General features: G+C 52.0%; 1 protein-coding gene across 1 annotated transcript in view; it reads right to left on the reverse strand.

Annotated features, from left to right (window-relative positions):
* Positions 1–1,868: 1,868 nt before the first annotated feature.
* PITPNM2 (phosphatidylinositol transfer protein, membrane-associated 2) overlaps positions 1,869–12,348 on the reverse strand; it is a 36,655-nt gene continuing 26,175 nt past the window's right edge. Inside the window, exons 12-19 of the mRNA XM_009581863.1 lie at positions 9,676–9,810; positions 6,617–6,768; positions 5,756–5,872; positions 4,940–5,088; positions 4,161–4,310; positions 3,889–4,072; positions 2,494–2,622; positions 1,869–2,213 (exon numbers count right to left, since the gene is read on the reverse strand). Coding sequence (XP_009580158.1) covers positions 1,869–2,213; positions 2,494–2,622; positions 3,889–4,072; positions 4,161–4,310; positions 4,940–5,088; positions 5,756–5,872; positions 6,617–6,768; positions 9,676–9,810 — 1,361 coding nt within the window. The remainder of the gene's footprint in view (positions 2,214–2,493; positions 2,623–3,888; positions 4,073–4,160; positions 4,311–4,939; positions 5,089–5,755; positions 5,873–6,616; positions 6,769–9,675; positions 9,811–12,348) is intronic.

Genomic DNA, 12,348 nt, shown 5'->3' on the forward strand with positions numbered 1-12,348 from the left:
CGTCCGGCACTTCATATTAAAACAGTTAATAAAATGAACCAGCCAGTCTAAAAAATTCTTTGTTATAAATAAGATCCTCATAAGTAGAAAGTGATATAAAGACAGGAAAGTGTGGTGGGGGAAAGCAGGGTTACACATAGTCGGGGAGCTCGGTAGGACTATAAAATCTCCACGTGAAGAGGCCAACTGGAGTCTGTAAATGGGCACCCCGGATGCCCCTCCGCCCCGGGAGGCGTGTGCGAGGAGGGAACCGGGCCCTTTGCCAGGGCCAGGCTGACTCGGGAGGGACAGGACTAAGGGGCTTTTTGGCAAGCCCTCGCTCTAGGCACTGTTCTCCTCCGCTGCTGCAGAGCAACGCGCTCCCGTTCCCGCACCGCGCACGTCTCGGTGTCACCGGGCGTGCCAGCCAGCAGCGAGCGCTTCGCCCTGCGCACCGGCAGCTCCCCTCTGCCACGCACCCCGCCCCCGCGCACGCTCCAGCGGCACACAAACCATCAGCTCAGGCACATCCACTGAGAAACACACCAGGAAAATTAAGATATGGCCTTTTCTTAAGGTTGCCTGACATTGTTGGCACACTTCCTTACAGTCTCCTTACTGCTGGAAAAACTTCTGCACAGATTTTTTTTTTTTTTAAATATATACATATACATATATATACGTGTGTGTGCATATGTATATGCATATATGTATATATATACACACACACACCCTGGCTTAGCAGTATTTCATTGTCATGCACTACAAACAGTTAGGTGTAGCTACATGAGATGGTAACAGGTTTCCATTCTAAAAATCATCAGTGCAAAAAACAATGAGGTTTTACAGTTCAGTAACTACAGGTAAAAGAAGCGAGTCTAGTTCCCATGAAAGCTGCTACTGAACTTGGAGAGAACCTGGGAAGAAGAAAACGTCTCAGAGGTGGGTGTTGAGAGAGTCAGACCCTGCATTTGGATGAGAAGAACTGCAATGCAATCTAGCTGCTGAGTGCCTTCAGCTGCTTCCAAATATATGGTGGTTACTTTTGGAAATAATATATAGCGAGAGTATTTGGAAACTTTAACAGCAAATTAAGTGTCTGAGGTTTGTAACAGCTCAAACAAAATAGCTTGTATTCCTCTTTTAATAGGTCAACGCATTAAATTCCATCGGCTTCTAAAAGGTCTCTTTAAAAAATAACAGTAGTAACAGTAACGACCCCACTTGCTTGGGCGTGAATCTGCCGACATTCTGCCTCTACCACCAGCATCAACACATTTTTATGCTTTGCCACTGCACGTACTCCTTGAGAAAGTGGCTGAACTTGAAGCTCTCTACAGGTAAAGCTCTCGGTTGCTCTGCCTGGCACAGCCCACGATAAATCCCTCGCTTGGGGCTGTCTGTGCCGGGGAAACGGCGTGCTTATCGAACCCCAAACCCACCCCGTGCCGGCACCGGCAGAGCACCTCAGTCTGACTCCTGGGACAACCAAGAACAAGTTCCCCCAGCCTCATCCCCTGTTTCTGCGGCTCTGAGGACAGCACTCGGTCACGCATATCGGAGCGATGGCTAACAAGGCGAGGAGGCACGTATTTACAGTCACTAGACCTGGATAAGAGAAGGAGGCAGGAGAGAGCGCGATCTTGACCTGGAGACTTTTCCCCCCCAGTTTTCAGCTGTTCCTTGGGCTCATGCTGCACAAACCTGACGCTCCCGCTGCAAGGCCTGCACGTTCTGCATGGGAAACATCCCGTCTCTTCCCAGAATACCATGATGTTATTAGAGTAGCACCATATTTACCCTTCCAGCCCGTAACGCCGGCCTCGTCCCTCTTTCCTTTTGTTTTCTCCTCCCGTGGCTGCAGCTGACGGTCGCTGCCTCTGGCCTGGCTACTTCTGCCCCAAGAGGCCAGACTCCAGCCGGGACGCTGCGCTCCGGCCCCAGCACCCCGTGGCGATGCTCATGCTTCTTTGGCTGCGTTCCCTGTCCCTCTCCTTGTCGCTGTCGGACTGGCTCTGGGTGCGCTCGGGGCGGTGGCTGGCGCTGCTGCCGGTGGCCGAAGGCTGGGAGGAGATGGTCCGCAGCAGGTGATTCCTCTTGCGCAGGAACTCGGTCTGGCTGGGCAGCCCGAAGCTGCCTTTCCGCAGCGCCATGCGCGTGGTGTTCTTGGCAGGGCGCGAGCGGTGGTTGTACTCCAGCTGGGCCAGGTGGGCTGCGTAACCCTCCGTGATGAACTGCGAGACAAGATGGATGAGGGCAGGTGTTAGAGGGATGGGACACATTTCCCTGTTAGCCACTGGTAGCCAAATGCGTTTGCTGTACCAGGTTCTCTGGGGTGAGGTACAAGACATGGAGCCACTCAGACAGATGTGATGGGTCCTGGTCTGTGGGACAGTTCCTGTCCTCTTGGCAAAGACTAGTTCTGTCACCAGTTCTAAGGTGACCAAATTCCCATCGCCCTCCCATGGGAGACCCTTGGCAGCACCTCCAGGGCTCAGACAAGCTGGCTCCTACCTGACACTGGCTCTGCAGCTTCTTGGTGGGTCGGCCAACGATGTAGATGTGCGTGGGCGGGAGGCTGATGGAGCTGTACACAGAGATGTCCTTAGTAGATCCGTATGCCGCATGGATCCTCATGTGGAGCTGGGGAGAGAAAGCAACACGCGGTCAGAACATATGGGCGCCCCGTGCTGCTCAACAGGCAGGGCTTTTTTTTTTTTTTTTTTTTAATAAATAGTATTTGTGGGAATCTCAGGTCAATCACTTATGTAAAGTTCCCAGCTGGATAATGCACCGCTGTGCAAAGCGCTAATTAACCGAGCCGGGGATGTTTACAGGCCAGAACGAAAGGACTAACAGCAATATGAAAGCAGATCTCCGCTTGCTGATCCACGGCCTTTCCTTGAGGTCTGCGGGGGGCAGGGACGCCGCACACTTCACTGCCTGCTTGTCACTGGGGGAGAGGAGCGGTTTGCAACCCCCTGTGCAGTAATCATTAGCGGGGAGCGTTCCCCTCCGCCAGCCACGCAATTCTGCTGTTTAACTCTGCCAGGCACGGGGAGAAGAGACAGGCAGCAAAATACGCTGCTTTTCAGGGATTCGCCTGCCTCCACTCCGAGCAGAGAGCAGCTCCTGGCCAGCCCCTTCCTTAGGGGGCTGAAGCAAGGGCTGGCAGGGGAGGTGCAGACACTGGTGCCACCACAGAACGGCCGGCTTTGCCCCCGGGGCCGCAGGCAGGCCAGGGAGATGGAGGGGAAACCTCTGGCCCTGGTCACAACTTGTTCTTCTGGAGGACGAGGGAGAGCAGGCAGCAAGTCAGGGCCAGCTGCTCCCACCACTGTGACTCGGGCCGAAACGAGAGTCCAACAGAGTTAACGAGGGGCTTCCCCACTGTTCAAGGCAGGGCACAAATGCTCGGGACACTGGCAGTTCCTTCACTTGCCAGACAGAGAAAATCTTGGTTTGTCTGGAGCTTTTCTGAGGCTCTGGGCTGAGCAACATTAAGACCTCCCTGGGGTTGAATGCTTGGGAAGATGCTCTGTGGAGTCTCCCGTCAAGGCTGGGTGGTGCAAGGCCATTTCTCCAGCAGCTCCACGCCCTCTCAGACCTGCTGGTTACACCACAGGCAACCAGAAAGCCACCAAACAGGTGAAAAAAGTGCATGTGTGAGGAACGGGAGGCACTGCTGCCTCTGTTTCATTAGCCATTTGGTGTTGGAAGGACCAGTGATGGAGCAGTTCACACAATTCAACAACGTAGACACTTTTGTAGAGCAATAAAAGGATGAGAACAGATTAATCTTCCACTGCGGGGCACATCGCTGCCAAGAGACTGGTGCTGACAGGGGCAATTGGACGAGGAGCAATCTAAACCCGTGCTACGATCGTATTTCAGCAGACTCAGGCTTACGTCTGTGATGAGGGATTTCAGGAAGTTGGCCTTGTGCCGCAGCGGGTCGTGAACGAGCCCATCGCAGAAGGAGACGATCCCATGGGGGAAGTTGTGCTGTGCTAACCACGCTACCACCCTCTGCTTCTGCATGTCAGGGCGGCCCGTGACATAGATAATGAGGTAGCCGAGGTCTTGCCAGTGCCTAGAAGGAAAGCCAGAAGTCAATGGATTGCAGACCTAAAGCAACGCCAGGGTAAAACAGACCGACTGCCCCAGCCCCTGCCGCTGACCTTACAACGTCGACCGCTCCAGCGCGGACTTTGGGGTCACTGCCCATGATGGATACACTGGCTGCAAAGGAGCCGTCGATGCTGAACACCACGAACTCCGTCCCCTTCGGCAGGACCGTGATGTAGCTGTCTGCGTACGTGTGGTCGCCCCTGAAAGGGACACAGGTATTTATAGGCATCAAGATATAGAGGTTCTTTCAGAAGGCATCACCAAGTCCTGCAGTGCATCACAAGCCCAAAGCAGCACCCAAATCTGGCCCAAAGCCTCTAACAGCGATGCCACCCTCAGTTATAGCAGCGACAGGCACTGCATGAAGCCCTCTGTGTTAAAGTGGGGCTGGTAATAGTACTCTGGAGCTCTGGCATCAGTGACTCAGAAAAATACTCCCAGAAAACCATTGCTGGGTTCACCATTGAGAAGATGCTCGTCTCCTCCCCTTTCCAGAGCTCAGCACCAGCAATTGGAGCTAAGCTGGAGCCTCTGGGCTCTGAATTATCCTGAGTACAAAGTTCTGTCCCTCCAGGACAAGTTTATGGTCTTTAAAACATGCTCAGTTGTGCAGTTTTGCAAAAGACTGTTGATGATGTAGGAGTCAAAATAAAACGTGGATCTTCCTCTTACAGCTGTGGAGTACAAACGACTTTGTCCCTGTTGCTGGCAAACCAGGCTCTGAACCCACCCAACAATCAGAGCCACCCCACAAGGAAGGACCATATTCTACAGCAATCAGATTCCACTTTTTTTCCTCTTGCAAACTAGGCACCCCAAGGTACCTCACCTGACCACCATCTTGACGGGGTACACGCCAATGCCAAGGCGCCGGTTCTCAGGGATGACGTAAGAAATCCTGCCACTGCTGTTGCTGATTTCGGTGTCAAAGTAAACCCACTCTCCTGAGGGCGGCTGGGTCATGATGTGAATGTCCACCTGGGAAGACAGCAAGGCTGGGTCAACATCAGCATTAAGGACACGGACGAGTAGAATCACAGAATCGTAGAATAGTTTGGGTTGGAAGAGACCTTTAAAGCTCATCTAGTCCAACCACCCCCCCTGCCGCAGGCAGGGACATCTTCAACTAGATCAGGTTGCTCAGAGCCCTGTCCAACCTGACCTTAAATGTTTCCAGGGATGGGGCATCTATGACCTCTCTGGGCAACCTGTGCCAGTGTTTCACCACCCTCATGGTAAAAAATTTCTTCCTTTAGAAATCTAGTCTAAATCTATCCTCTTTTAGTTTAAAATCATTCTCTCTGGAATGGTAGTAGAACAGGCCAAGTATGGGGACCTTCCACCCAAGCCCCTTTGGATGGCAGCAGGGCTGGGTCCTGCTTCCACCCTCCGCACTTCACAGATCTGAGAAGCAGCCAAACATCAGGATGCCGGAATGAAACCTGGCGTCGGTGGTAAAGACCTCCATGATGAACACTACTGCTGGTAGGAGGCACCACACAAGTCTGAGCAGGGGAACCTGGCCAAGACGCAAAGGTAGCAAACCCCGGTCAGGGACCAAGGGAGCACCGACCAGCACCGCTTCTGTTCCTGTCCCCCACACTTTTCACCCCATGGCGGGCAACCCCCCTAGCAGACACAGTACCTTTTCTCCTGTGAGTGTGACCATATCTAACGGACCGTACATAAACCTTCCAGTTAAGGTCTGGGGCCCATCTTCATTAGCGATGGTGTCATTTATCCTGTGGTTGGCTGTAACGTTCTGCGTAAGAGGGAAAGGGGGGAAAAGAAAAAAAAAAAAAGGAAAGAAAAAAGTTTGCAGTGATGGACAGCCTCACAGGGAAATGCCACATATAACTGGACAAATTGGAGCGTGGGTTTCTCTGCACCATTCCCCCCCCTCCACTCCACCCACAGCTCTCAGCTTTAGAAAAGAATTCGACCTGTGGCAGAGGTGAAACTCTGTGCCCCGCATTGATGGGATGGATTTGAGTGTACAGGGCTGAAGAGCCAACTTCAATGGCAGTTTGTACGTGCCACTCTGATACCATCTATTAACTCTTACACTTTGGATTTAAGAGGCAATACAGCTGCCAGAGAAATTTGCTGACATTGTTTCAGACCTAGAGAGAATTGCCCTCTTTCGGGAACTGGAGACATTTCCTGGGAGCGAAGGGCATTTACGAAGCAGAGAACTTGCATTATTGGACTTTGAAAGATGTTCCCTCTCTTTACCCACAGCCAATGCTTTCTGTATTTTACGTAGACTCAAGGCCAAGAGGAGATCTTGCTGGTACAGATCTTTTGGGTCGCTCTTACACAACTACACGGGTAGGATATAATAATCACTAATATATACCAGCAGTGCAATGTGATCCTCTGTCTCTGCCGTGGACGGACACAGCCGTGCCCACGCCGGCCGCCTTCAGTGCCGTCCTTGCAGCCCAAATCGAAACCCCTCTACAGGATGGCGCTTCCCCCTGCCGCAGCCCCAAAACGCCCTTACCCGGAGCTTCACGTGCGTCCTCTTGCGGAGCCACTTCTCGCGAGGCTTGGAGGGGGTGAAGACAGACACCTCCTTCCCATCCAGCTCCAAAACGCTCGAGTTCTCATGCCTCATCACCTGCGGGAGGACAGATCCCACCGACACATCAGCCACTTGCGCAGTGACCCCCCTCCTCCTGCCCAAGCTGTTCTGCATCTCCCGAGTCAGCCCCGAGTAAGGGCAATGCCTGGACAGAGGCAGCCCGAGTTTGCCTGCTGGGTGTTTGGCTTGTCAGCTTGCGGGTTTTACAGGCTGCTCCCTTAACTGCAAGGACAAGTGGTCTCTTCTGAACTAGCAAAGCCTGAGGCCAGCGTTGACTTAATCCCGGCTGGGACGCAGCTTATTTAGATTGTTAGGAGGTACAAAACTGACTCAAACACAGCAGGACAAGCTCTACGCTTACGTATCTGCCCTTCCTCCAGGTGTTCATTAGTCTCTTCCCACAGCCTGCGAGGGACCGGTCTCCTTCAAATGCGCATTTTCTGTCGTTCCCATACCAGATCTAGCACCAGCTGCTCTAACCAGCCTCATGCCGACACGTGCCGTTCCTTCAGCTCATTTCGTATTTCTATTTAAACACATTTTGGACTGCTCCTGTCCCATGGCTTTTGCTCCTCTCATTTTCAGAGGAGACAAAACTATTGATTTGACCCCGGCGGAAGCAGGCAGGGGTCTGGCTCGGCCAGGCACAGGGCAGTGCCCAGGGTGTCTGTCCATCCTGACTTCATCTCCGAGGTTGACAAAGCGCAAGGACTTTGTGCTGGTGGGGTGTCACTGGACTAGAGGATCAGAGGGGGAAGGTGATGCCCACCAGCCAGCCTTTGGAGGCAATTCCTGCCTGTCACCAGGGTGCGGGCAGGGATGGGGAAGCAGGATTAGATCCTACTTAGACTGCTCTTCTGCTCTTAAGCTCTAGAAGGGAAAGGGAGGAATAACACCACAGACCCCAAAGGTGAGGGGACATCTCAAAGACTGCTGTAAGACTGGGAGGTGACCCTGCATGGAGAACTCCGAAATCCGCAGTAGTTGTTAGTGACCCCGTCCCTCCAAAAAATTAAGGAGCCTCTTAAACATAGGCTCTTTTACAAAGTCTTGAACACATTTTGTGTGGTCACCAGCTCTCCAGCTGACCCAGGCTGTAGTGGTCTGACACAGGCCAGCTCACTTTGCAGAGCTGAAGCTGTTTTTCTTCCAGGGAAATGGAAAAAGGACCCCAGGGAGGATGAGCTTGCTGGGGAGGGAGTTCGTGGCAATCCAAGGTAAACAAAACAAGTTTTACTGAAAATTATTTAAATCAGGAATCTATTTCGAGTCCTATTTGGGCTTGTTTTAACAAGATTTAATCTTTGGAGGCTAAAACTATTCAACAGCTTACTTTTACATTTTGTCCAGAGATGACTTTCAAAGGCAATTAGAAACAAGTCCTTATTAGGGGAAGAAGTGGCATGGTGCTCTGGAAGGACAGCAAGAAGACAAGGAATGAGAAAACCCCTGGTCTCAAGGCAGAGACGAGTGAGTAGAGACAGGCATCGAGGAAGCGGGGTGCCAGGCTACCGAGGGAAGTACCAGCAGGCTTTGAATGGATGGAGATCCCCGGTCTCAAGGCAGAGACGAGTGAATAGAGACAGGCATCGGGGAAGCGGGGTGCCAGGCTACCGAGGCAAGTACCAGCAGGCTTTGAATGGATGGAGAGGTACCTCAAGCCACAAGATACGAAGCCCCACGCTGTGCTACAGATCCAGGTTCGGGCTGAATACTGAGTAATTGGCTATTTCTTGAGTGGAGCATTTTGTGTACGAGACTGTCGTGACTGTTCCCACTCATACACAATTACGGGTCCCTCTCTTGAGCCCCTCTCAGCCGTTAGGCTGAGTTCAATGCGGGGCTGGGGTTTCACAGCAGCTGATCCAGCAAGGTGTGTGCAAGCACAGAGATGTCTCGCTGGGCTAGATACAGCCTGGGAAGAAAGGGTTTCACTGGATTATCGCTACCACTCAGCTGCCACCAGCACTGACATCTCTGTTGTTTATGGTTCCCACACTATTTGGAAGATAGCACTGAAAGAAAGTTTGCCAACAGAATTATAAATAATTGAGAGCTGCAGTCGAGGAGGCTGGAAGAGAGCGGGGACGGCTTAACAGCTGAGCTAACACAAAGCAAACCCAAGTGCCGAAGTGGGCAACGCAATCCACAGAGTTGCTTTTAGTTTTGTTTTTTCCAGTTCTGTGCTCTAAGTACCATTCCTTGGGGGGTTCATACTTTGAAAGGCAAATAACTCCCACTCATCCCCAAGGAACTGAAGGAAAAATATTTCTTTTAGGAAAAACCCATTTTAAACAGTAAATTTAAATCTCAGGCCAAATGTAGGTTGATAGTGTCCGATATGTCAGACTCCAGCAATCCCCATTTACCCAGCCCCAGGAGAACTGCTTTGTACTGGAGGAATGAAGGCTAAATCCCAAGGCAGTGACGATGGTCTGAGTTCCTAAAGGAGACCACAATAACTTAGAAAGCCAAAATGGAGAGCCCAACCCTGTCTATCAACTCACATCAAATTCATACAAAACAACTCCTTCGGTTTTATTGTATTTGGTGCTATTTTTATTTGTACATCGAGAAGTTTCCTCTAAGTTTCAGACTTGAGATCCAAACTCGCATACACAGAGAACAGCTCACTTCAAGAAACAAGTGCCACCGACTTTAGCAACTGCGATCTGATAGGAAATGGCCTTGGGCTCATTCCATGTCTCCCTGGCGAGCCCATCTGAAACCTGCTCCGATGATAAAACCCAAACTAGCCAGGCGTGACAGCACACGTCCATGAAGTTTGCATGTGTGCAGCTCTGCTAACCACACAGGTGGGGAACAAAAAGAAGGGGAAGAAAATGGATCTGCAGTGGCAAGGGGTATTTTTTCATCTCTACGCGTCAACGAGAGTTATGGAAGGTTCAGTGGAAAAAACAAAGAGCCCAAAATATTTTTCAGCCTAAGGGAGATCAGGGGAGGGGGGACGACTGTACCTGTCTCAACGTCTGTGGACTCCCAGTAGCTCGCGTGGAAGAGGTGCGGCAAAGCGACCGTTGGGAAAGCCGTCAGAGCGTCAGGACAGTAGAGAGCATAGTCGATTCTTTTGGTTCCCCACCACTTGGCAGCAACTAGAAGCAAAAGACTCATTCAGACAAAGGGGGTTCACGCGTACGCGCGGTCTCTGTCACAAACGGTATTTCGAGGCTGGGGCTCCTCGCTCCAGGTACGCCGGGAGGTTGTTCCCTGGCTGGTCGCACTGCTAAGAGGGAACAACTGACCCAGGGCTCAGCGTTTGCTCAAACCAAGGGAGGAACACACAGGGGCACCACCACTTGAGCTCTCCTTTATTTAAGCAAATAGGAAGGTACTAGAGGGCAGGTATTAATTGGCCATTAGTCCAGACCCCAGGGAAGGGGCCCAAGGCTCATGTGCAATGAGCCTGGGAATCCACGCGCCAAAACATAAGACAGAAACGTATCTCTCTGGCGCTGTGGGAGGAAGGGTGTGTGTGCTCTGCTCACCACAGTATCTGCCCAGGCCATCTCCAGCCCTCCATCCAACTCCTTCAGCTTTCACCAAGGAATAAAAGACCCTTTAGGATTCAGATACTGGCCACACTAAAGAGGATCTGAATACTGGGAGCCCACGTGAGATGCTAAAAGGCACCACAAGGCAAGGTGCTATAGCATGTGCTGCTGGGATCGGCAGTTCCCAGTAAGTCCTGGTTGCCCTCCTGGGCTACCACATTGCAGGCAACCGAGACATCCAGCCCAGCCTCCCCAGGAGCACCGCCTCTGCAGTGGCGAACAAGAAAAGTGTCCAGGGGCACCGGGCCTCCACTGCATGTGGGACTGAAAAATACACTTGGACTTTGGTGGGCAAGATTACGTGGGACTGAAAAACACACTCAGACTCAGATGGGCAAGGTTACAGACAACGCAGAAGAGTTTCTCCCCCAGGGAGTCAACAACTCGCACACAAGTGACCGACAGCCACCGTGCACCCACGGGACACCACCACACTTCAATGCTGCCCTGAACTCTGCCCACGCATGCATCCTTTCCGACTCCCCAGCAATGAGCACATCTCAGGCTCAGACCCCAAAGGCGTGGGCTGCTTTCCCAGCAGTGAGGAGTCCTCAACCCCCACATGCTCTGGCCTGGAAAAGCAGCAACGGAAAGAGAAGATGGATCAGATCAAGAGAGCAACAGGAGGAGCTGTGTTTGCATGCAGGTTGCAAGCTGGGGCTTTGACAAGGGCTTTCTCAAGCTTGGTTTTTCTCTGTGACAATGTTCCGTTTTCATGGACTTCCAGAAAAGCTGCCAGTATAAGGTACGATCCAACAAACCCCTCTTGGTATGGGAAATCTAGCTGGTGATGAGCACAGATGCTCACCGAAAAAATGGATCCACCAGCTCCTTCCAGAGACCTGCACAAAGCTTCCACCACAGCAACGTGCAGAGGGTTATGGCATCAGCACATCCCCGTGGCCCAGCCCTGGCTGTGCTGAGTGGCCAGGCCACCCTCTCCTAATGGCCCTTGCTTTTCTAAAGAGCCATGGGAAGGAGGAGGGGGGCGTTGATGGATCGACATGGCTTTTCCAGAGCACATAGGCACCTCCTCGCAGCCATTTCTGACTCCAAATTGGCAGCTCCTGGTCATGTCCCAACCTTTAATTTCTTATGCAAGTCCCCAGCTTGGGTAATTTCAGATTCTTTGTAGGAAGCAGACCAGATTTACTCTTCCATGCTCAAAAGACAGTGGTGGAGGCAGAAGCGTTGTCCCCACAGCTCTGCCCAGAAGAACTCCTGCTCTTGCCAAGTTGTTAGCCGTGTTATGATCGATCTTTGGAGCAAAGTGACAGAAATACTTGTTAAAATGCAATCAGAAATTGCAAGTGCCTCAGTGAAAGCGCATAGATTTGTTGTGAAGTTCTGTGACTATCGAATGAGAAAGGAGGTCGACCGGAGTGGATCTCTCCAGAATACCTGTCTTGATGTCCAGGTCGGGTATCCGAAGAGCACAGTCTGCAGCCTGACTCCATGGCCCTTTGAGCTTTCTTCCCTTCGAAGGGATTTCAGGTTTATGCTGCCTATGTCTCTTGGACGAGGTTTGGGTAGGGGATTTGTGAGGGAGAGCAAGTTGTGACAGAAGGCTAAACCCTCTACAATGATTAAGGTGGTGTTTGGTTTCTAAAAGGAGAAATAAAATTAAAAAAAAAAAAAGCAGAAATCACACTTCTTGTTATGGCACACACATGCCGCAGGCAACACCTCCAGAAATTCACAGTGCAGGGGAAGCTGCACCCTCGGGAGGCTCCCGGGAGGGAGCCGTGGTTTAGCAGTGCCCCTCCGGACCTCCTCCAGCTCTCCCTGCGGGATAAGCACGGACCGCATCCAACCCTCAATGCCACGGCTTCACATCACCACCGCGCTAATAAGGTCGAGCGCAAGAGCTGCAAAGCCAGAGCCAGGGCTCGGAGGACATGTCGGCGCTCGGGAGGGGCTGCGACAGCCCTCGGGGCAGGCCGCACAGGGGGTCAGGGTAGGCGCGCAGCCCACGCCGGGGCCGGGCTTTTCCTCTCCCATCTCAGAAACAGATTTTGACGGCTGTGAAGTGCGTGGAGGAATAAATTACACAAACCAGAAGCTAAATAATCGGGGAGA

The sequence above is a fragment of the Fulmarus glacialis genome, unplaced genomic scaffold (assembly GCF_000690835.1).
Source record: "Fulmarus glacialis isolate BGI_N327 unplaced genomic scaffold, ASM69083v1 scaffold3707, whole genome shotgun sequence".
Lineage (NCBI taxonomy): Eukaryota > Metazoa > Chordata > Aves > Procellariiformes > Procellariidae > Fulmarus > Fulmarus glacialis.